The 26,206-nt window shown below is 33.6% G+C and overlaps 2 protein-coding genes across 4 annotated transcripts in view; both read left to right on the forward strand.

The window, feature by feature from the left end:
* Positions 1 to 2,422: 2,422 nt before the first annotated feature.
* Positions 2,423 to 13,669, forward strand: spint1b (serine peptidase inhibitor, Kunitz type 1 b). Its single transcript, XM_043220178.1, has 10 exons — positions 2,423 to 3,019; positions 3,656 to 3,813; positions 5,078 to 5,219; positions 9,584 to 9,754; positions 10,887 to 10,922; positions 11,016 to 11,141; positions 11,221 to 11,268; positions 11,853 to 12,023; positions 12,127 to 12,195; positions 12,581 to 13,669. The coding sequence occupies exons 1-10, from the start codon at positions 2,626 to 2,628 to the stop codon at positions 12,760 to 12,762; spliced, it is 1,497 nt and encodes a 498-aa protein (XP_043076113.1). The 5' UTR covers positions 2,423 to 2,625; the 3' UTR covers positions 12,763 to 13,669.
* A 1,391-nt stretch (positions 13,670 to 15,060) lies between these two features.
* Positions 15,061 to 26,206, forward strand: part of LOC122325186 (pleckstrin homology domain-containing family G member 3) — a 39,076-nt gene continuing 27,930 nt past the window's right edge. Inside the window, exons 1-3 of one of the 3 annotated variants that reach the window (XM_043220144.1) lie at positions 15,061 to 15,259; positions 20,961 to 21,010; positions 23,416 to 23,482. In XM_043220144.1, coding sequence (XP_043076079.1) covers positions 23,434 to 23,482 — 49 coding nt within the window. In that variant the 5' untranslated portion in view covers positions 15,061 to 15,259; positions 20,961 to 21,010; positions 23,416 to 23,433. Of the gene's footprint in view, positions 15,260 to 19,498; positions 19,523 to 20,960; positions 21,011 to 23,415; positions 23,483 to 26,206 lie in introns of those variants that run through there. The other 2 variants (XM_043220143.1, XM_043220145.1) reach the window with 2 other exon arrangements.

Consider the following 26,206-nt stretch of genomic DNA (forward strand, 5'->3'; position numbering starts at 1 on the left):
ATCGCAAGTCATAAAGAGATTTATTGTATGTGTACACATAGAAGGAACTTATCTTGGAGACAGGAGCTTCCAGTATAGAACAACAGACTAGTACAAACATTACATGATCAATCAATCAATCACTTACTTATATAGCACTTTTCACAACACATTGTATTAAAGCACTGAACAGTGTAAAATTGGATGATACAATGATGAAGGGATGTATAATGATGCCCATGTTGCTCAAATAAACAATTTGAACAATTTATTAAATGCAGAGATGGTCTCTGTAATCAAATTGATGATAATAGCTAGAAATTAGTGCACACATATGAATTACACAGGAGATATTTAACACTAATATAAGAAAAATATAATAATGCAATATAATACAGAGAAAAAACATACAAATTATTTGTAAAGTGTACAGTTTACAAGTGTATGGTTTTCTGATGCAGTGTATAAATGTAATTTATGATGGATATACAGCAATAATTAAAATTTTAATTGTTCAGGCTCAATATAGTCTGAACATACTTCTGAAATATCTTATAAAGCCTCCTTACGTATAAAGCCACAGCTTCTTTAAACATTCATATATTTTCAAGGGTAGAATACAAATATTACTATATTGTGTTACTTTTTATATTATAATTTTATACAGTATAAAAAGCATTATGTCTTTGGAGTATGTTGTGTATGTTGTGATTATCAGGATGACTGTTTATGGTGGAACTCCCTCTGATCTTTCTTGATCTACCTACATAATGTGTCTCTATGCCTAGAATTATCGGCAAGCTATTATTCCAACAATTACAATCCTCAATAACCTTAGCTGTTTACATGCACGTTCACACAGAGTATGGTAAGAATAAACATAATAAATATATATATATATATATCTCAATAAAGGGGGGAAAAAAACTTCTGTATAAAAGAATAGAAGATTCCACAGCACAACTAACAATAACTGCACAGAGAAACAATATTGTTGGAACATTGCTTTTTTCTCCAGCTGATAAATGATTAAAATATGAAACAGTTTTCCAGATGCTATTCACGGACTGCCGAATGACTATCAGTTTTCTAATAAGATTTCAGGTTTCAACTATAGGTTTACATTCAAAGAGAAAGTATCACCTGATGTTTTATTCGAACCCAGAATAAGGCAAAATTAACATCACAGAGCGCCAAATACTTATTACATGCAATGTATATTTCATTCATATTCATATTACATTTATTTTTACAATGTAATTTATGATAATTTCAAAGCCACATTTTAGCACCTTTACCAGAATCCTTCAAAAATTATTATGATACACTGAATTTCATATTAAAATAAATAAATGCAGTAATTGTAATTTGCTTATGATGGTTAGATGACTTTTAACCATAATCATGATATTGATATCTGTGCTGTCTTGATCACTTTTTCATGAAGAACCACGCATAAATCATAACTGGGACAAATGATAAAGCAAATTTAATAAAAGGCTCATATTTTAATGTTTTTTTCATTTATAAAAACTTCTAAGCATGTGTGTGATGTGATTTAGCCAATGCACATTTGCCTGGCAGAGTAATCAAAAGATGGAGGCAAACGTTTTGCATTGTATGGTATAATTTTTTTTCTGTTAATGATCACGCTGCTTGTGTTTTTTTCTTCAATGCACAAACTTAGAATGTCTAATGTTGGTTTGATTGCTTGTGCTACATAAGAATTAAAATAATTTTGCCCACCTGGTGTAAAAGGCTAGATTTAATGCGGGTGCGGTTCGGTTCTGATACAGCAGTGATTTTCAAAGCTGTCCTGGTGACCCCCAACCACCACATATTTAATAAGTCTCCCTCATAGGCCACACCCAGTTTAACTCTTGCAAACTCTACTAAAGAGCTGATTAGTTTAGTTCAATCAGGTGTGTTGAATGAGAGAGACATATTGGGGGTCCCTAGCACAGGAACTAAATGTGTGCGCTGAAACAGTAAAGCCCCGCCATTCCTTGATTTGATTGGCCATCTAAATGTTCTGACATTGACGAGCGCTGTGGGAGTTTTTTTTTTTTTTTTTTTTTTTTTTTTTTAAATTAAAAAAAAAAAAATTTATTAAATGTTTTTTTTTTTTTTTTTTAATTTTTACAATTTTTATTTTTATTTTTTTTTTTTTTTTTAAATTTTAAATCATCCTTTTTATCAACTATATATATATATATATATATATATATATATATATATATATATATATATATATATATATATATATAGGGGTTGATATATATATATATATATATATATATATATATATATATATATATATATATAATATGTGTGTGTAGTAGGTGACCCTATAAACATGCTCTCTAAGTAGGGCAAATCATACAGAGTTGAAACACGACCGCAGATTACGTCACTTTTTTATTTCCTTGCTTTCGCAGGTAAAACAACACACCTGAGCTCGGAAGCGGTTAGAAATCAAATGATTTGTGTTGCTCTTGACAGCTTTCGACAGGGAACTCTTTGAACATTTTTTACAGGAAACAAAGCTAAGCGACTGGTCTAAATTTATACCAGTCAGTTTGCCTGACTAAAGTGGATAGAAAGAAATATATACCTCACACCAGGTTGCTTTTAAATTAAGTCAAGATGGACTCGTTGCGTTTTCTTTTCTTTTTGGTCTTTATTGTCGGTGTTCATGGCGGAGAAACACAGAGTGGTACAGTGGACAAACTCGCATCAGCACAGGGTCAGTGTGCTTTCAGGTCCGGTCGGGAAAACTTTGTTCTCGTCACGGAAGAGTCGATTAAGGATGGGGCCGTTTTCCTGGCGAACTCGAGTGTCGCGCACAGGAACGCGTGCATTGCTGCGTGTTGCAAAGATTCCAGATGCAACTTGGCGCTCATAGAAAACGACAGCAGCTGCTTTCTCTTCAACTGCTTATATAAGCATGAATATGTCTGTCGATTTATTCAGAAGAAGGGCTTTACAAGTTATATACCGGATTCATTCTATGAATATTACCTGAACGGCCGCGAAAGTGGTAAACTTTATTATTCTCTCTCTCTCTCTCTCTGCATATAGTTACATATGTTTTAAAATGTCTTTAATTTACTCTTAAATTAATGTTAACATGCGTGAGAATTCAGTTTAAATACTTTGAGAATCATACTTTTCCTATTTATATACGAAGAGTTTATTTGCAAAAGAAAAAAAAAATCAAAAATCATCTTTTTATTGAGTGTTTATTAAATATTTTATAATTTATTTATCATATTAGTTAGCTGTTTTTTTTATTTTTCAAGTAAAAAAACAGCTGCTTTTTAATTGGAATGCACAATAAGTTATATTTTTGCATATTCTTGCAAAATGGCATACTTATGCTTTATGATGAACTGCTGACTTGTTTTTGTTGAAACTTATGGGTACCATGGTTCTGTTAAAGAAAGTTTTTTTTGTTTTGTTTTTTTCCTTCAGTTTTAGACTGTTTTTTTTATTTTTATTTAATCATGCGAGGTGTAATTATATTTAGTTTTTCTTTTCTTTTTTTTTTAATCTGGGTGATTGAAATTTGACTATGACTATTATCACAAGGTAGCTATTCTTTTGTTATTTTAAGTCATGTACATTCTTTAGCAGTGACTATTGACTAAAATATTGTTGATATTTCTTTCTTCAGAAGAGAAGGACAAACCGCCCATTGCCAATGCTGGACCGGATATGGTGGTCCAGCCAGATGAGGAGGTCTTGCTGAATGGCATTGAGAGTTGGGACGATAGGAAGATCATCGACTACAAATGGACCCTCATCAGAGGAGATGAATCTGTTCAGATAGAGGTATTCTGTTGGATATGTTGTGTATGAGCTGATATGTCATGATATTAATGTTTTCAAGTGATTCCAGTTTCTTTAGGGAAAAAAAAAGCAAATTCTGTCATTATTTACCCTGTCATTTCAAACTTGTATGACTAAATTTATCTAGAATTTTTTTTTTTTTTTTTTTTCCTCTTCCAATTTCTGCCCTCTGGTCCATGCAGAAGTCAATGCCTGCTGATGGCAATTGGCAATCAGCATTGTTTGATTATCAACATTCTTCTAAAAAAAAATTAAGTCATTAAGAGATGATGTTCCTCAGCTATATGCAATCCCTTACATAAAAAAAAAAAAAAAAAAATATATATATATATATATATATATATATATATATATATATATATATATATATATATATATATATATATATATATATATATATATATATATATATATATATATATATATATATATATATATATATATATATATATATATATATATATATATATATATATATATATATATATATATATATATATATATATATAAATATATATAAATATATATATATATATATATATATATATATATATATATATATATATATATATATATATATATATATATAATATATATATATATATATATATATATATATATATATATATATATATATATATATATATATATATATATATATATATATATATATATATATATATTTTTTTTTTTTTATGTAAGGGATTGCATATAGCTGAGGAACGTCATCTCTTAATGACGAATATTGATCATTTCAGAATGAAATGGTAATTCAAAGCATGGCCAAACTGCTTTGGATTCAAGAGACAAACTGTCTCTGAAACAAATGTCAAAAAGCACTAGATTTGCACATATTTATAATTTATTTGAGAACTTGTTTTATAGCATAATTAAAATCTGCTGTCAACTTCAATACCACACTTCTGTACCAGTTAGCAGAGCTTTAATTGAAAAAAATATTTTTTGACAACCACATTTACTTACAGGTGTGAGTCTCTAAATGTCCTGTTCACACAGCAACTTACAGTAGCACCTTCAATACTGTCTTCATGAATATGCAGTGAGAGTCAAGCCCATATTCCTTACCAGTAACCTTAGCAACCAATGTAAAATCAAAGATGGCTACTTCCATAATACTTAACGTCTTATCACTTTTACTGACAGCTGTTTTTTTGTTTTTTTTTTGTTTTTTATCTGGGTAAAACGAGCGTGGCATTCATACTAAATCTAAACATCTTTTCCACAGAAAACTGATTTTCCAGATCAGGTGAAGGTGTCCAAGCTGGTACCTGGGATGTACAATTTCCAACTGACAGTGACCGATTCAGGTCACCATTCTGATTCGGCTCAAGTCACTCTTTTGGTTCTCACACCTGAGCAGTCTGAGCGTGAGTATTATTTATTTTTTTGCTTTGCTCAACCACTTCTAGATTTATACCTTTATAAATAAGGCTCAGTATTTACCTCACTATTACTAAATAAATTGGGAAAAAACAATCTATAGCGCTAACTTATTAGTTATCACAAATCTTTATACTGTTGTTGTACTACCTGCCATCTTTGTAAGAATACATTGAATTTTTTTAACCTAAAAAATAAAAATGTTGATTTATTTGACATAGTTAATTTTTGTTCTAATGTAGTTTTTACTTTAAACATGGCACTGTGTTGTCTATAAATATTGCTGTCTCTTATGACAAACTGCATTAGTACAAAATAAAGGAGATTATGCTAAAGCACGTTTTCAGACATGTAAATGTTTTAGGCTTACAAATAACTAGTAATGTTGTGATGGGTTGGGGATGACTCTAGCTCTCTCTCTGTTTTCATTGTGTGAGAGACCTTACCACTCCCTCTGTAAATGTGCAGAACCGGTTTTACGTGTTGTAGGCCTTGAGTCAGAGTTGCACAGTATATGGATAACCGCTCTGCATAAACATGCAACACACCCCCAGCAAAGTCATTTTAATGAATTACAGCAAACTGAATATGATTTAACTCATGGCAGGGGGGAAAATAGATACCAAGAAAGTATTTTATAGTAAAACACAATAAATGATAGAAGATTTTATTTATTTATTTTTTTTAAGATAATGAAATTCCATTAGACAACATCTTTACATATGAATATATTTCCGTTTGTCATAAATCCTATAAAATTTAGAGAGGGCTATGTCTAAAGCAAAAATTCTTAAGTTAGGCTGCTGTCACTTTAAGACCTAATGCGTGGATCCTTTATAGTTACGTCTAAATTTCTTCAAGCTGTTTACCTTTACTTAAGAAATAACCATAGATAAGATTTGTGGATATTTACCTAAATACCCACCAAGACATTTGGTAGCACAATGATTAGAAGCCAGAAATGTACTTTGCTTGCTCACGTTTTGCTCCAATACTGCCTGTCAGACAGTGTGGGAGTGCTGAATTGATTTCCCTTGACTTAGTGTACTGCTTAGTAACAGTTAGTATATTTCGTACTGGAATCTCAGCAATTCTCAATTATGTTCATTTTGTGAATAAGAACACTGTTTAATAGTGCTAGTGTGTGCACCTGATTATTGTATTGAACTTGATAAATTGGCACAGAAATTAAGATACTCTCTTTTTACTAAAAGTTTGTCTCTTTTAGACGTATGGTGATACTGTGGGTTTATAAATGATAAAACTCAAAATGCCCACTGGGCCAGACGATAATGCAGAGCCTGAACTTTACGTACACGTTTGCATTTTGAACATGTGCCAAATCAGTTTAGCACTCATGCATGCTTCAACAATAACTTAAAAAAAGAAAAAAGAACTTACAATGAAGTGACTGAAAGGAACATGTCTTGTCATGTTATTCATGCTAACAACTGCACATATGCAACTGTATTGCTCAATTCAACATTTTCTTTTAATTTCAACAAGTGCTGTCAAATTTATTTAGTTTTTCTTACTAGTGCAGTAATAAGCTCCAGTATTCTCATTGATTGTTACGAGGAACTGTTAACATTTAATGAAATTCTTAGACTCTTGGAAAATCTTTCTTTCTTTCTTTCTTTCTTTCTTTCTTTCTTTGATATAATTTTATGGGGATTCCCCTTCTAGAACTTTAATTTTTTAGATTTCTGTGCTGTATCTTCCAGACATTCAGTGGTACAATATGAAGTAATATAAGCCAGTCCTAATCTGAATCTGTCTTGAGATATATATATATATATATATATATATATATATATATATATATATATATATATATATATATATATATATATATATATATATATATATATATATATATATATATATATATATATATATATATATATATATATATATATATAAAACATGACTAATTATTTGTTTTTGTTTTAGTGAGTAACTCTTAAATACATTATCTGGCTTACTACTTAAACTTTTACTTTTTTTTTTTTTTTTTTTTTTTTTTTTTTGCAACTAAACACATCCATATGTTCTAACTTAACTTCTAAGTTCCTCAAACTTCCTATATTCAGTTCAAAATTAAGCTCAAAACAACTCGATCTTGCTGAAAAACTTTGCTCTCAGACATGACACACAAATCCTCAAACACAAACACACACTACAACACACACAGATGAGCTAAATTCAGAACAATACAAAAAAAAAAAGTGTTGCTTGTGGTACTCCCCAAGTGCATTATTTTTTAATTTAATACACAGTAGAGTACAGTACAATAAAGCAAACACCAAAATTAATAAATTTTTCTTTACTCCCTCCTCCTCCTCCGTGGTGTTCTTGACCTTTTCCTTCACATCTCTCTGGATCCATTTTTTTATTTATTTTTTTTCAAACCTGAATACAGTTGCTCTGTCACTATAGTGCATATCGAATCATCCTTGAAACCATATATATTACACAGAAATGCAGAATAAAAGGGCATTTCATCACAGACAGGTATCTCATGTAGTGAGAATTTGACACTAGTGAAATTTAACACAATTCAACAAGTTTCCACAGCTGTGCAACGCACCGGACGCCATCTCCGGTGGAAGAGACCTGTTAATACAGCTTGACTCTGAGACTGAGATATTCTTACAGAAACCTGGCTATATATCTTGAAAATAATATCACAGTACAAAACATAAAGCGACTAAAAATAAATAAATGTAAATAAAATTAAATGAAATTAACAAAAAAATTATCAATAATAAAAAATAAATAAAATTTAACCTAGCATAGTGGTTTTTCACAGAGCTGTTGCCAAAATGTATTTATTTTTAATTTTTTTGGTGGTCATTCAGAAGTTTAATATTTTGTTTTACATAAGGTGAATATTATTTAGAATGCACTTAAAATTTACAACAACACACTGTACACAGCATATAAGGAAATAAACCTGAGAAATATTAATACTGTGAAAAACAAAAATTCTCTACATTTCTGTTTGCTAGATTCAACTAGTACGTTCTCTGATCATCCAGTCAAAGGTTGAGAAAATGCTGACATTTATCGTAAGCCTGCTAGATTTTATGCGATCCCTTTTATGCTGCCAGATTGAAATCTGATTGGTTAATGTAATGTTTTCATTGACGTTGATTTTAAAGTAAAGACAAGCTATGAAATAAAGAGAATAGACTATTGGAGATCATTTAATGCAAAATCCTTCATAGAAAAATATATAAAAATTACAAATTCTGATAGTGTTCAGGCCAGCAGCGAAGGCTTTGCTGGCAATGACGGCCCAACACTGCTTTGTAATATACTATAATGAAATGACCTGCATGTGTCATTTGCAACTTGCAACATTCTTCTTGGCTTTTAATAGTTTTGGGTCTTTCTCTCAAGTGGAGGATAGGACTCATACATAATCATGTAGTTAGCATGACCGGTGTCTAAAGCATACAACACAACAATGACACTGGCCAGCCTATGACGTCATTCCAGGCATGATAACAGTATTAAAGGGCACCAGGATAACACATCATCATAATCATTACTAACACTACAAACATTGCAGTGTTTAGATGCATGCTTCTGACACCTATCACCCTGAACATGTGATTGTGAGTGCTCCTCTCTACTTGAGTGCTAGGTATTTTGACCCCTCTCTTTGCTAAGGCTTCAGCCCTCTGCTCTTTGAGCTCTGTCACCGTGATATGAGGTGGTTTGGCCACCTCAGAGGTTTTTCTTTGTGCATACGTTCCTGATTGAGCCTCTGAGGTCTCTTCTTACCTAGCCCTTCGCTCCCGGGAACTCCAATGAGCCTTAGGTTGTTAGGTCTCTCTCTGCCTCCCTGTTGGGCTGCTCTCTTTATTGGTTGAGCTTAGCAGTGCTCCCCTCACCTTGGGTTTGAGGGTCATAAAAATTGCTTCAGTACTTTTTTAAAAAGCACAACTGAAATCCCATTGAAGATGCATTGGAATGAAACCCTGCTTAATATTCCAGTACTACATGAAAAATAAATTAATTTAATGCCGGGTTTAAGGAAGCAAATTGTCATTTTTGCTGGAATAGTGAACAGCTCTATAGAAATGCGTAATTAAATACTACTGGGTTTGTTTCTTGCTTTTGTTACATGTCGATTGTACTTCATTTCTTGTAAGGGTAATCACAAGCCCTGATTTTTCAACAAAATAAAAATGTACAGTGATAAAGATTAAAGTTTTTGCTCATGTTATTTTGAATGAACATTCAATTTCATTGACTTGGATTTGATCCCAAATGAACCCACGATTCTTTAATTCCTTAGTACAGAATCAATGTATAATTTATTTTTTTTTTGTCTCTCTAGGTCACTGTTTGGTCCCTAAAAAGGTGGGACCCTGCCGAGGTGCTTTTCCACGTTGGCATTATAACGCTGCATCCAGCAAGTGTGAGCAGTTCTTCTTTGGCGGGTGTAAAGAGAATCAAAACAACTATCTCTCCGAACAGGAGTGTTTGAATGCCTGTAAAAACACAATAGGTAATGTTCATTTGTAGTATACATTCTTGCTGCAGTTCTCAAATCTGATGTGACACCAGAGATGTCTATCAGACACCAATGAGCATAAAAAGCAAATAATTTTGTGGGTGTTTAACATACAGCTGTGGCATATTAAGGAGCTATACTTAAGATGCTGTAAGCAAATTAAGATTAAGAGTATATAGGTTTAGAGCAAAATTAGTAAATTAATTTTGCATGTGCTGCTTTATATGGCAGGCCTTCTATGTGAAGGTCCTTTTATTTTCCAAAATGACAGTAGTCCAAAAAAGTGGAATCCATAAAGAATTAGTTCTGACCTTGGTAATGAATTTATTTACTGAACCTGATATAGCAGTTTTGGGATAAATTAGAGCAGTGACAACATCAAAGCATGACCTCATCGATGCTCTTGTGTCTTGAACATTAAAATACTGTAAAAAAAAAAAAAAAAAAAAAAAAAAAACCAAAAAGAAAATTCTCTCTTCATTTAGTCATCATTCCAAAGCAACTGACAGACAGAGTTTTTGTCACAGAGAAATATTCCATCTATATGAGTTGAAAAACAAGCAAAAATGTGATGAATCATGGTTAATGTTGGCATGTGAAGCATGCAAACTCAACAAGTGTCACTCTTCACAACATTGTTTTTTTTTTTTGTTTTTTTTTTAAGTCTAAAATATATAACAATGTTTTTGACACACACCTATCCTTTTGCTTCAAAAGACATTGATTGGTTTTTGTAGTGCTAACTTTGGAAGTTCTATACTTCCAATATGGGCATAGAGATGGATTATTTTATTATATTATTATTTTTCAAGAAATTTGTGTTCATCTAAGGAAAGGAATAATACTTATTATAGCAAAATATAACTCTTGTTTGGTCCATCCATAACATGGTGATTTATAAAAGTAAGATTTGCCTCCATTCAGACACCAGAGCATCAGTGAGATCAGACACTGATGGTGGGTGAATGTGGTGAATTATCCTCATTGAAATTAATGGAATAACCAAACCTATTAATTAGATTTGAGATGCCAACATATTTTTGACCTTGTTTATTCCTTTAAATTAATTCCTTAGTAAAAGTCTGAGATACCAAGTAATTTGTTGTCAAATATTGTCTGTCTGCAGTAATACCTGGAGAATCGAGAAAACTGCCCAAGGAAGGTATAATTACTTTAGACCTCTCTTCAACCAATTATGCTGTATTAAATTTCCTTTTGAATTTGTCAGTTGTCTTATTTTGTTTATGTGATACAGACTGCACTTTGCCATGTGGAGAAGACAAATTTAAATGCTCTAACGGCTGCTGTGTGAAGAAAGAGCTTGAGTGTGATGAACAGCAGCAATGCAGCGACGGGTCTGATGAGGAGAACTGTGAACAATGTGAGACACTTACCATGCACACACACCTCGTGACAAGTACTCAATGGCTTTAAATGTACTTTCTTTCTTTACCTTTTAGTGAATAATGGCCTGACTCGACTTCTAAGGATTGAAGTGAATAAAAAAGGTGAGTTTTATGCATGAAAAACGGTTAAAAAAAATGTATTGCTCACTAGCAGCCTGACGTTAAGAAATAAAAATAATAATAAGTAGTTTTAAACTTTTATGGTTTTCTTTATCACTGAACACTGAAGAAATCTTCTTTTCTTGTGGAATCCCGTATTCTTTTCTGTATAACAAGAAGTTATTGGGACTGTCAAACTGCAATAAAGCGGAAAAACAAGAAAGTGCTATAAAATAGTCTGAACAGCTCGTGCCATATTTACCAAGTCTTTTGAAGCCATTTGATTGCTTTGTTTAATGAGCGGACCAAATTATCCTTTTCACACTGTATATTTAAAAAATATAACAGAATAAGATGTTGCAAAAAATTTGATTTCAAGATTAGCCAACACTATTGGTTATCATTAAATAATTGATCTTGGTCTTTAATATTTATTAGTGTCTATTTCCCCATATTACTATTGCTCCAAGATAAAGGTCTATTCATGAACAAAGTATGTTCTTAAATTTTTTTATGATCGCACAATCAATTTGTCTGCACCCACTTTAATTCTCTTCTAAAGTCTCATTTGTCTTACAATGGTATAGCACACTGCACATATCCACCTGCTGTGGGCCCATGCCGAGCCAGTTTTCCTCGTTGGTACTATGACCCTCTTAAAAAGAAGTGCCATCGCTTCACCTTTGGTGGCTGTGATGGCAATGGGAACAACTTTGAGACATCTGACAAGTGTATGGACAACTGCTCGGGTATCTCAGGTATGAATGGTGCTCAGTTTTCAACAAGATGTATTAGTGACGATTATATATATATATATATATATATATATATAATTTTTATTTTTTCTGTCTGTCTTTATAGAAAATGATGTGTTTGCCAGTGGATTGTTTTTAAGGGAAACAGGAGAGGATCTAGGGGAAAGCCAGTCAGGTAATCTGTGGATTTGCAATCAAATATATCTTACTTATCATTACTCTGAGGAAGGAAGGATCCTAATTGTATTTTTTTAACAGCTTTTTAATCATAACACATTTCAAAAAATCCTTATTTGTTAATACCATGTTTTCTTTTTGTTTTATTTCTTATGTTTCTTATTTTATTTGATTGATTTTTTTTTTTAATTTGCAGAACAAATCTAAAATCTTTTTTTTTTCAGGAAGCAAAAGGACAACAAAAATATTTATAAACATGATGTTTGACACTATTGGAGTAAATGCTGAATATTTTTAATGATCCAGAATTCTATTAAAAAAAACAATAGGATCCTTCAGTCTAAAATTGTGAATTACCTTTTTTTTTTTTTTCCCATTCTCAGCTTCCGTTGCCCTAGCTGTGGTTTTGGTTGTTGCCGTCTTGGCTGTTGTGGCTGTGTTGGGTTACTGTTTCCTCAAGAACAGGAGAAAAAGCCATCAGCCTGTGGCCACAAGCAGTCCTCCAGTGGTGTACAGTGACGATGACCAACAGACGGTCTACAACAGCACCACTTCTAAAGCATGACATAATCTTTTAAAAACTCCATAAGCCTTAACATCTTTTTTGCCAATATAGTTGATGCCCATTATACACTGCAGTCTGAGGGGCAGACCAACCAACTCAGTTAAGGGTTCCTGACCATTACATAACAAATGTTTGGTCACCGAACCAGGTCTCTTATCTCAGGTCTTAATGGTCAATGTTGTTTAATAAGGATTTTTAGAATTAGTCTATTATATTACATTAATAAGACCTGTCTTTGTGACCCAAGAGGAGAAACCACTCTTTAAATATAGTCTTCTACCATCTGAGAATTTTACATTCCTGCACTTGACAAAAAAATATTGTAACTTTTTTTTTTTTTTTTTTTCTTCTTCTATAAAGCCATATCATTTATCATTATCTTAGGGAAATTGAAATGTCTTGACTTACCTAAGCTATCTTAATGTTTCTGTTATATTTTAAATTACATATGTTTTAATGGTGTCATTGTTTATATGTGGAATTTAAGCTTGTTTGTATTATTAGCCCTATATACTAGTTCTTATTGCACTAAATTTTAAGTGTTTTCCAGATTTTTTTAATGCGTTTATTAAAGAGACCTTAATGTGAGTGAGTGATATTCCAGTTGCTAAACAGGCTTAAACACAGTGGAGAAAAACAAAACAACATAAATCTACTTTTGATACAAAACCTTGTTTTGTGTTTCTCAATATAGGTCGATAGTGTCAAATAATGATTGAACTATATCGAATATTTTTTGTGGGTGGGTCTTGTTTCTGTTTGGCCCAAGGAACGCAAAACGAAGATCTTTCACATGAGAGCGTTGCAGCCTGATATGTCAAGCACCCCCCTTGAGGAAAATATCTTCATCATACGTATTTCCGTGATTGCCCACTAGAGGGGAGAATTTGTTTTGGAATTTTTTTTTTTTAAATAGAAAATAAAAAATTTTATTGCTGAAGACAATTGTTTTGTCACAATTATTTACTAAATACTTGTCATATTTTTCAGAAAGTATCAGAAAACTTTGATTCGTTCTTCCCCTTTAATTACTTGATCGACCCAATATAATGATTTTAGACAAAAGCTAAACATCCACCTAGTGTTTACATGGAATCTTATGTCACTTCCAAGCAAGCTTTGACTTGTTCAGATTTGTCTGAAATACCTTGAAGAAAACTTATTATAATCTTTTATTGTATCACCCGGTTGCTGCTCTCTCAGTTGAACATATTGCATAACAAAATGATCTTAACTGAAGGAAAAGGTTTGGCCCTCAACTTAAAAGTCAAGGGCAACACCTACATTGCATACATAAAGGTAAAAATAGCTATTTGTTACAGAAATTAAAGACCATATGATAGTGATTCAGTTTTTTTTTCTTGCCAGCTGAAGAGCTTTGACCACATTTAAGCATGTTTATGTTGTTTCTTGTCATTAGTCAGCATAAGTAAGGATTGTGTGCTTATACGTAGCTGTACCTTTTTCTATGACTATTTCTATTTCTTTCTGTTTGATGGGTTTAAAGACACAGACAGTAATAGTGTGGAAACTGTGGAACACACCTGTTCTGTTAGGAAGGTTGTGAAGGTTGACAATTATGTTTGTGGCATGTCTTGACGTGTTGTGTTGCAGTGTTCTTGATCTTAATCTTGATAAATGACGTAGCTAAAGACTTGCGTAAAGACTATATTTATTAACGAGAAGAATAATGTTGTGCAAGTTAACGGTGATGATGGTTAAGTTGACTCACTATGAGACTCTTGTGGAAATGTTAATTTCCAAAAATAGATCAACTTAAAATAAAGTTAAATAAAAAAATTTAATATATTTATCCAATGAGTAAAATTTTAAGAGTGAGGTTTACTTTATTTGTACATTCTGTCAAAAAGATATTAAATCCCAGAAGTGGTTAATTACAAAGAATGTAATACCAGCTTTTGAAAATGTTAAGTTTGATGTTTTTATTCAAAAATAATAGGCTAACAGATTTTTTTGTGCAATAATATTTTAATTATGGGTACGTTTGTGATCTTATGTGAATAAAAAAAGTCAATCCTTACAGCAAAGGATGCTCTCTTCCCCTTAAGTTTGAAATAATTTGTTTTAACGTGCTTTATAGGCCTATACAATTTTTTATTTTGTTTTCATTTTCAATGTATGCAACTTGGATAAACTGTAACAGTGTTTAACAATAATATTGATTGTTTAATAAAAGCAAGAATGAGAGCTTTAATGAAAGTGAAGGGAAAAAAAAAAAAAACTTTAACCGTTTGCGCATGCGCACTCGTTCACTTTCGAAAAAAGCGGAGGGTTACGGGAGGAGAACATGATCAGACTGTCATCATTGCAGCCACAAGCAACAAACGGGGGAGTTTGAACAGAACTGGCTTTTTGTTGTCATATTTTACTTCGACCGGATTTTTTTGTTTCACAGAGACCTGGTTAACATAAATGCAGCTTTATCACGGATTGTTCGCTTGACATCTTTTGAAGTTTTTAAACTTTTCTTGTATCGGTAAGTGTTGCACAAGCTATATCCTGCGCTCCTAAACTATATTTTAGATGAACGATTTTAGTTGTTATAGTAAGTTCGTTTTGTAAAATTACGCAACTGACATTATCTGCCTTCACTGATATTTTCTGGTGAGTAAAAAAAGTTGGGCATAGTATTCGCAAGCAAACTCCAAAAGTTGAAAGTGTGTGTTAAACTGCCATATGTTTGTCACCCGTAAGCGACAGTCGCTTGCAGCGTTGATGACAGATCTGAAAATCATTACATGCATCTGTTTTTGCGCGATATATTCGATTCTTTAAACTAATTTAACTAACATCTCAGTTTAAACTTCGATGGGATTATTGAAAGTAAAAATTACAAACCGCTGAATGACTACAAGCATACTCAAGAAGATATACTCCAAAAGTCTGAAGCCATATTAAACAGTTTATAGGAAGAAAAGTTGTGATACATAGTTAGTTATAGCTTATATTTCAAATTCTTCACTATTCTTAGATGATTCATCAAAAGGATAATTTCTTGTTCAGTAGGACAACTTTAATGCAGAAATACTTCAGAGGTAGAAAGACCTCTGATCTAAGGAATGAAGAGTGGTCATTATTGTCCAGTCTGTCAGACATGATAACCGTTGTTTCACAAGTTTCAACAAGGAAGAAATTTTTAGTTTGATAACAGAAGGATACATTTCAGCCAGGCAATTGTGAAAGAGGTAGGATTTATGACTCAATATCTGAGGAATGTTCTTAGTTATTGTAACATCTTTACAAAAATAAAGTTTCTGCCAGTTTGCTTGTCATGTCACTACAGTGTTTATGAATTTCATCATGATTATGTGTGGAATATGCCAAAAAAAAAATGGTTTCAACTATTGTTCAATCTCTTTTCCCCTCTGTCACTGCCACAGACATGTAGACTACACATTTACTGCTGGCTTTATCTAATATCTAATATCTGCAAAGTCAGCATTTTGGGGTATTTTTGCCAAGAAAGCAATGATAACTAATTGTAATTGTTTGTGAAATTTCAAACTTTTAACTTGTAACTTGATTAGTTTTAACTTGATTAGTTCTTCCTCTAAACACTTTGCTTGTTTCATTGTACAGTAGCCAGTATGTGCTACTTCTATCTGCAACAAGTGCTTAACCTCAGTTAAGCTGTGAGAATGTCTAAAAGCTTCTTTTACTTACGTATATTGGAATATGTCCGGAAAAGTATTGTTGTTCTATAGAAAAATTGTTTTGGCATTGCAGAATATTGTTTATCAACATGACCAGAGCTTTTCCATAATGTGTGCTCTTATGCTTGAAGTACTGCTCTTTTATCAGTACAACTCACACCCTACATTAGCTCTGTTCACACAGACACGTTTTGGCACTTTGACTTTGCATTCACGGAGAAGCAGTTTTCAGGAATTTCAGGAACTCCAGTGAGAATGTAGCTTATGATGCTCCCAAATGCTGTCTAGGTAGCCATCTCATTAGATTTTAGATGTAGCCAGTGATTCTTGGCACTAACAGGTTGGGGAAATCTTTGGTAATGGGTCCCATGTGAGAGTGTGCTAAACCTGTGATAGAATTGTGGACACACCCGGTTCCTTTTCCAGCTGGGGTGCCAGGCTGCTTTTTTCATTTCCTGATCATCGACAGATAAGGAAGGGCCACTCTGTTTAAAAAATGCAGTTGTCTCCAGTTTGCAGTCAATTCCTTTGATGTTTGGTAGTTTTTACCTCCTAGAAGACAATCTTGAAGATAACTAATTTCTAAAATGGGTAAGTCATACAAAAGATGCGATAGTGGGTTCTTGTTCATCTTTTTTATCACCAGGGCAACTTGTTGCCACTAAACAAACTCTATCCATTGACTAATATTTGCCTTAGCCTGAGACTGGAGGCTTGTTATTTGACTGTTAAATCTGCTGCTTGCTGAAATACACAATCAGTCAAAGGTTTAGACATATTTATTAATTATTATCCCTGTTTATCTCCATTCTACAATAAGATTATGCTATGCAGTGACATAAATGCATGTGTGCCATTTAAGTATAGAGTAAAACTGTAATGTTTAAGGAGTTCTCATGTATGTTGGGCTCTTTTTGTTTAACTAATTTTTATATGTACTTGTTTACTCTAACTATAGCTAATTTCAAGTACTTAAGTGTAAACCGTCACATCAAAAAGTGTGTAACATAATGAGAAACAAATTCAACCAAGGATGTCTAAAACCTTGAATGGTAGTGTACCGCATCAGGATTTCTGAGTTATGAGGCCAGTGGAACACAATCAGTGGAAGTACAAACAATAGGATGGTGTTGGGTGTTTCTTAACCCTTCCATTGCTGTGGATTCTTTGTTAAAGGTCTATGTAATGTACTACCTGAACCATAGCAAGATGTTTCTCATTTCAGGAATTACACTGTACTTTAGCATTCTTTCTTTTTTTAAACTATAGAAAATTCTCATTTTAAAAATTAATTTCAGAATGACAATATTTGGTTATAGGGTGGAGGCTAAACTAGAGAAAAGAGTGTATTATTGATTTTGCTTCTACTACAGAGCGCACTTACATTTTGTGTTTTATAGAGGGACATTTTATGTTTTTATAGAGGGACACAGGTGGTGTGCATGTGGCAAGCTATATTCATCCAGTCAATGCTGTTGACCTTATAAGTACACAGAAGAACGTAAACCCAGTGCTTACAAATGTACAGTGTAAAATCTTAAAACATGAATTAGCATAACATTAGCCTTTATTGCTATTGTTTGTTTTTGTATTTAAGGAGCAAAAAAGATATATTAGATGAGAGAGACATATAAAATGTCTAATAGCCTCCAGGAGAGCGCTTAGTAGCACATCAGCTTTCTTAGGAGTAGTCATCATGTATGTCTGTAAACATGCAGAGAGATGCCTATCAATGTTTATTTTTAGTTTAGGTCTGTGTCTATTTCCTATAATTGCTTCCCCTGGTAGTTACCGTCCTATGGTGACTAGTCAGAGCTTCTTAGAAGCTTTTCAAACTGTGATGTGGTATGTGTGTCTGTCATTATGTGACACAATAGCGAATGGAATGTGTTTATCATGTATACCCTACAATAGAGGTGGCAAACTCCGGTCCTGGAGTTGCAAAGTTCAGCTCCAACCCTAATTAAAACCTGCCTGTAGCTACCAAGTAACCGTTTAGACCTTAATTAGCTTGTTCAGGTGTGTTTGACTAGGGTTAAAGCAAAACTCTTTAGGGCTGTGGCTCTCCTGGACTGATGTTCACCACCCCTGGCCTAGAAAGTGGGGTAATATCATATTTTTATTATTTTCATAAAATTTTCCAAGAGAATTTTCCCAGAATTTCTTATAAAACATTGCTTCACATCCAATAAAAAGTACATGTCAAATAAGTAGGCTATCCAAATTTGGTTTTGTGATACAGAAGGCAAGGAATAACTAGATGGCACACTGAGATTCTGAAATGTGCAACTGGTGCATATTTCTCTATTTCATGAGGCCATGTGACAGTCAGTTGATGTAGTTAGTGAACACAAGATGAGGCAGTTGTCAGAATCAAAAAAAAAAAAAAAAATTCCCAGTTGTCTTTAGTATAGGTAAAGGTAAAGACTATTTGGGTCAAAGATTGTCGATTCTATTGTAAATTGTCAAAAGGTTGTTGATTTCAGCATTGATTTATAATACATTTTTATTTATATAGTGCTTTTAACAATACATATTGTGCCAAAACACAGAACAGTATTAAGTAGGAGAACAGAGTGATAGTAATGTATAATGAAAAGACTAACACTTGCATTTATCTACAAAACCTAACAGATTTCTGTACTTTTACAGAAAGTTGGTTCAACCAAAACTACTGTATGACACCTCTAAAAAGTTCATGAAGAAAAACAATCTACATTAATGCATGTCTTCCAAAAGGACACATTATTGCAGAGAAGTTTTTTAAAATATTCCTTCCATCTCGTAATATAGCACATCCGTGTTTGTATTCCGTGTTTGTGTATATCTTCTTGTCAGTGTGCATAGGTTAATGTGGAGCTCTGTAGATGCTCCCAGAATAGGCCCTCTTGTATCTGTGCTTTGCCTTGTCATGTGATCTGGCACTGGGTTGTGAGGGGCTGTTTGTTCATTGTTGTCCTCCAGCTGTGTCATTTAACCCCCTCCCATCCCTCCTTTTAGCCAAGCCTGAGGGCAAGATTTAGTTTCTTATGTCTCCATGTCACACCATGCCTGCTTATTGGAGCTTTAGGAGTCACTTCAACTTGGTGAGTGGTATCCACATTTAATGACCACTTTAAAAAAAAAAAAAAAAAAGTCAAAACTTGTAATTGTCTCTAAATGTTAAGATGGACTAGAAGAAAGTTATTTAACAAATATGAACATTGATAACGTTATTTAGAATAGTTGTAAACCACAAAATATTGTAAATATAGTTCATCTTGCCTTGATAAAATGTCACCTTCCTCAAACTACTGGAAGTTATACCCATCAGCGTTCAAAACCTGATTTGAAAATGATTTGTTTTGGTATTTGATTAGATCATGATCTTAAGAGTTAACGACTTGCTGCAATATGGCCATGCACAGCTTTGTTATTGCTTATGTTATTGGTTAAAACATAAGTTTTGAGCCTTTATCCTACTTCAGCCTTTAGTCATGATTCTATCTGTATGGCCTTTTCATAGGCATATTAACAGCACATGTCTAAATTGTCAATTTAACTTAAAAGCAAAACCAAGTTGGCATGAAAACTTACAGCATAGATGTTGCCATTTTTTTTAGACCAGCTTATTTTGCATAAGTACTATTTTCAGTCATCCTTTAAAGCAGTCAGCACACTAATAGGTAACTGAACATTTGTCTATGTATCAAGAAGAGACACTGTTTCATTGTAGCTTTTTCATTGAGGGTGTAAGTTCTGTGATGCTGACTTTTGTTTGATCAGCATGTTACCCCTTTTGGCATCTGTTGGTGTTGGTCTGTGTTTGTTTTTACAAGATGAGCATCTTGAATTGGCGTTTGTCAGGTCTTAGAATGTCTTAGAAGTGACTGTACTCGGTCAGATATCAGTGTTGCTCTGCATTGGATTTTTGTGCTAGTTCATCAGGTGAATGGTAGGTTAACTTAAAAATTACAATTTTCATTACTCACTCTCAATTTTCCAATTCATGAGTAGTTTGTTTATCTTTGAAACCTAAATGAAGATTTTTTTTAATGTGAAAGAGTTTTAGATGAAAGTCTCTTCAAAGTTTTTTAAATGTGCAAGGAGGCATAATAATTCATATTGTTTGAATCCAGATTTTATAGGACAGAAATCTTTTAGGTTTTCTTAGAAACTTTCTTAATTTATGTTTTGAAGATAAACAAAATTATTGTGGACAAGGGTGTTACCAAGCCCTTGACAGGATGTAAGCTTCCAAATGTGTTACATAATAGGAACACTACTAGGCTGAAAGTATGCACACCTCCTTATTAACAGGTTTTTCAATTTCAGATACACCCACTGCAAGGCACAAAACAAAATGTCTTACAGTACATATCAGATACACTAAATCAGCATATACTTAATATATTTGTTCTGAATGCTTACATTACACCTAAATAATGTCATATAATACTCTTATCATCTCACAGTGCTTCTACAGTGAACTCTCTGAGCAGTGCATAACTGGACTTTTTACTGATTTTGTTGTCTTTAAATTAGATACAAAATGGGAAAGCCATCGGCTCATGCAGATTAAAGACGAACTATAGGTAGGTATAACCTGTGGCAGTGAAATCCAGCAGAATGACCAGGCCTCCAGTTGTATAAGTGGCCGCTTCACCGCAGGATTAAGGTTACTTCGACTAAAACAATGACTGAGACATGCATCACTTTTTAGCATGGCAGGAAATGCAGTACTTACTCCCGTATCTCAGGGAATCTAGATTATGAAAGTAACCCAGTATGGTATCGATATTCTTATTGATACTTCACTCGTACTGCAATACGCTATCTCACACGGGTACCAAAGCACACAAAGAACTGCTCTGACTGTCTGAACTCGGCCAAGTGCTCAAGAGGCACGTCCCATGTCCAACAGCTTCTGTAGAAATTATAGAATGACTGGCATGCAACATGAGACTGGGTCCTTGCCTTGGTTGCTTCGGAGAATACAGACTATTTTAGAGCATATAGGTGTCTCGTAGACTTGATGGTCACTGAGTAGGGACGCTATGCTTATGTGAGTAAGGAGAGAGAAATTGCTCCTTTTCTGAATATGTGTGTTTTTTATTGACTGCACTATAACACCCTGCCCTCTTTTTGACACTCAGATCAGGAAGATGCTGGAGGTTAAGTGTCTAGCACTACCCTGGGCAGGGTTACCTGCCATTTCAGGAAGGAGAAGTGTCTGTTTGCATCCTCTTTACTCATGCTTAGCAGGCTGAGTGGGGGTCATGGGGGTGTGTGGGCTTAGGCTGCTGGGCTGCTGGGCTGCTGGGCTCGGGTTGGCCAGCAGCAGCTGAAGCAGGTGTCAAGTGCTTAGGCAAGAAATGCTGCATAGCCTGGAACGTTTTCGGTGCCTCAGTGAAGGGCTCTCCGAACCCCTTGACCGACGATCCAAACAGGCCATTTGAGGAGATCACTGCATCTAGGAATGGTACCTTGTCAGTGTCCTTGATCTAAGTGAGCATTAGCCAAAGGTGGCACTCCAGCACCTCCAGGCTGGCCATGGAATGGCTGATCGCTTGTGCCATAATCTTTATGGCGCTGAGCCATGTGCGGTCCAGACTTGTTCACTCTTGTGAGGAGTTTGGCCTGGAAAACATGGAGCATAGCCATGGAGTGCTGTGCTGAGGCCACCTGACTAGCTTGAGCTGAGGTGGCTTTGCACATCTTGGACAGGTGAGCGGGCTCTTTTCTCAAAATGTACCATTTTGTTTTTTTCTGTCGAAAGCAGGTCGCTTAGATGATAGGCAGTGTTCTGCTACAAAGGCTTGTCAACAGCGAGGGAGGCTTCTAGTCGGAACTGGGCGAAGTATCGATAGGGAACAATGTTGATCCTTATTTAAGTAAATGGTCTGGATATTCAGGAGAGTTTTGCTATTTACAGTGTGAAATGAAGACAAGAAGATATGCACACATTATTCCAAGCATTCTAAGAATTGCTGTATGGCATAGAGCATGATGATGATGATGATGTAAATTCTGTACTGCTTTTATGTCAGACAATACCGAAGTATTAGAGTGGGGCATAGGCTTTGGTTTCAACATGTAAAGGTCAGATCACAGCTGTGTGCTGATTTAAGTCAAGTTATTTTTGTCAGAAAATAGAAGGAAATCAAAACTTAAAAGAATCCCAGCAGTTACAAGTTAAATTTACTGTACAGCAGGGGTGCTAATACTGATACCGGTTGCACTTCATATCTAACTTACCATACCTGTTTTATCTGAAATCTCTTCATTTAAACAAACAAACTGATATTAATGTTATAAACCATGCTAATGCCTGCCCACAATCTAGAGCAATGCAGTCGGATGCTATGAACATGGAATTTTTGTGCAGTCAAGACAAGTGCAGTCTCCGATGTAAAATCAATGTCGTAAAATAAACTGCATATTCAACACCACAAAATCAGCCATAGAGGGTGAATTTTTTGAGAAAATCGCCTTTAAAGTTGTCAAAATTAATCCTTAGTCATGCATATTACTGAACAAAAATTAAGTTTTGATTCATTTACGGTAGAAAATGTATAAAATATCTTCATGGAACATGATCTTTACTTAATATTCTAATGTTTTTTTGGCATTCTATCTATTATTTAGTACTGTTAAATGATTAATCATGTTTAATCTCATCCAAAATGAAAGTTTTTTTATTTACATAAAGGAACATGGCACATCTTTACTCAAGATTAGAATAATCAAATTCGATTAGTTTGATAGATATTATCAGAAATATGGAGGGAATTAAGTTAGATTTTATCACTTAGACAACAGAGAGTAATAGTAAGAGAGCTCCAGCAGAAAAGTGAAAATGATTAATCTAACACATGATTAATCTCAGTGAAAACCCTAAATGTATGTAACTTATGTAAAGTCAAAAGCTTTGACGAATTTGATGCATTCAGTGTAATGGAGCTCAGAGATGGTCACTAAATATTTTAATCCTTTACAGGAGTGAGGCCTCGGTGCCATGCCAGAGAAATCCCATAGTACAGCCCATGACATCCCAATGGGTGAAGGTAAGACTTAATTCTCATGTTTATCATGAACATCTTTTAAAATTAAGATTTTTTGCTGTTTTCATCTGATTATTGTGTTTTGGACATTTGCTGAGAATACTGGGATATTCAATTTAGTCCAAAACATTTAATGTTTCTTTTTTAAACTAAATCTGTAGAGGTGCACAAGAGGGCTGGTTAGAATGTTTCAAGTTCCAAATATTTAGTAGATACTTTAACATGATAAAACAGTGTTTCTAGCACTGATGTTGTTAATTGGGTAACTAGAATGTGGCCCACAGGATGATGAACTACAAAATCTATACCTTAGACTACAGGCTACAAGAACCATGTATCTACTCTTTGCTTTAATAAAGGAATAGTCCACCCAAAAAAATATACCTCTGAATTGAACTGGCTGGCCTCTGACTTGATGTATGACATAATTTGCATCATACATAGAGTCAGAGGTCAGCCAAGAAACCAGAATTTGACGCACTCTAGGATGCACATATGGCTGTTGCTGGAAGATAGTTATTTAGGTTATAATTTTATAATTAGAAATAGGTTACAAAAAACCATCAATCAGCTTCAGAGGACATGCGATAACCCCCGTAGGTGTATAGGTTAGTTTTCCGAAACAGTACTTGCGAATATAGGCAATTTACAGAGTAGATTATGGTGAAATTTAAATTTTTGGGTGAAAATGTTAAGAAACATTTGGAAATTTCATGTACTATTTATTTCAGTTATTTCTTTATAGAGCTGTCAAAACTGCATACTCATTTGTCTAAATTACTGATTGATTGTTTTTGTCTAGCCATTTTTAAATGCACAATGGACATTTTTGGATATTCATTGTGTATGTAAAAATGGCTTAACAAAAAAACCAAGACTAAAACAGAATTGGACTTTGTTTTTCCCTCCTGTTTATATTTCTATATAATTGTTTTGGACATTTGCTGTGAATACTGGGATATTCAATTTAGTCCAAAACATTTAATGTTTCAGGTGTTTTAAACTAAATCTGTAGAGGTGCACAAGAGGGCTGGTTAGAGATTTTCCCCAATGTTTCAAGTTCCAAATATTTAGTAGATACTTTAACATGATAAAACAGTGTTTCTTTTAAATATTCACTGATGTTATTTAATATGGTTAACTAGAATGTGGCCCAGAAGGATGAATTTATGTTTCATTTTGTTGAATTACAAAATTTATGTTTGTATTACTGTAAGAAAGTGTTAAGTATTATTAAATCAAACAAGAATTTCCATGTATGGAATTAGATTTCATTTCATTTGCATTTTTTAATGAAAGGAATAGTCCACACTGAACTGAATGGAAAAATATATCAATCATCTGATTTTTATTGAACTTGTATCTGCACTGAACTCTGACTTGATGTAGGGAGATGATGATTTGACATCATACATAGAGTCAGTTACACAGAGCAGTGGGAATGGAAAACAAACAAAACAGAATTTGACAACTCTATGTTACTAATATGGCTGATATATTGAACTGGAAGATAGTTATTTAGGTTATAATAGTTTTATAAAATTAGACATAAAATTCCATAAAGTTACATCAAAAACCATCAATCAGCTTCAGAGGACAATGTAATTTGCCTATGCAAAAAACCCTGTGTGTGTGTGTGTGTGTGTGTGTGTTAGTTTATTTTTGAACAAATATGTAAAAGTGAAAACAGTATCTAGGTTTTTTGAATATAGGCAATTTACAGAGTAGATTATGGTTAACAGAATAATGGCAAATGTAAGCAGTATTATGTATTTATGTATTATGTATCTGCCTTGTCCCACAGCAAACAAAACAAATATTGACAATTAGTAGTTAAAGCTAGCTGTAGTCTATAACTTTTTTGTATTAAAAATTGACAAAATGTATATAATGAGCGAGTACACCATGAATCAAATTTTCAAACTACGTTTTTGGCTTGTCCTGAATCAGTATGGTACACCTATGATAAATGTTTATATTCTGATTATTTCATTTCAAGTAATTTGACAATATTGTAGAAAAAACCCAAAACCCAACCAAACAAACAAAAAAAACCTCACGAGATCTCGTCAGACATTGTAGGGTTTTGTTCTTGTCTGCAGCAATTTGTAACTGCAACGGTATGGAGAGCATTTTAGGCCAAGGGTATATAAAAAAGACAATATGATGGACAATAAAAGGTCGACTTGTATTGGCAGGTGTGCAAAAGTGTGTGTTTTGAGCCATGAGTACAGGAGTGCGCACAAGCCTGGGCCTCTTTTTAAAGCATGTAAATGGATTAACAGACTGGATTATCTGGAGGTGAATGGAGAGACCTTACACATTGTCTCCTCTGGTTAGTGTAAAGCCAAAGCTTTCACATGGGATGGCAGCCAGTGACATAAAGCATTGTGTCCTTATTGGTATTAGCCATTATTTGATATTTATCTGCCAGGTATCCAACATTTAATTGAATACACCCACTTTAATGTGTCACGTTTAATTTATACATTTGGTTTAATGTCTAAAAGATTGTGAAATACAGTTTGAAGAGAGCAGTGTAACAGTAACAGGTAACACCATTAAAGATTCTAAATTATTCAAAGATTTTGCTGTGATATTGTGAGATTTATATACTCCAATTTATGTCACTTCCTAGTCTTTGTTTATGCAACCACCGCTTCTTCTCATGAGAAGTCCTCACACATAAACACAGCATATGTTACACAACACAGTACAGTTCATTAT

The sequence above is a fragment of the Puntigrus tetrazona genome, chromosome 20 (genome assembly GCF_018831695.1).
Source record: "Puntigrus tetrazona isolate hp1 chromosome 20, ASM1883169v1, whole genome shotgun sequence".
In the NCBI taxonomy this organism is placed as follows: Eukaryota; Metazoa; Chordata; class Actinopteri; order Cypriniformes; family Cyprinidae; genus Puntigrus; species Puntigrus tetrazona.

Excerpts from the sequence above, each read along its gene's own strand:
- spint1b (XM_043220178.1), top strand. The coding sequence starts at position 2,626 with ATGGACTCGTTGCGTTTTCTTTTCTTTTTGGTCTTTATTGTCGGTGTT. Across the intron at positions 5,220-9,583 it reads CACACCTGAGCAGTCTGAGC|GTCACTGTTTGGTCCCTAAA; the intron begins GTGAGTATTATT and ends TTGTCTCTCTAG. Across the intron at positions 9,755-10,886 it reads TGCCTGTAAAAACACAATAG|TAATACCTGGAGAATCGAGA; the intron begins GTAATGTTCATT and ends GTCTGTCTGCAG.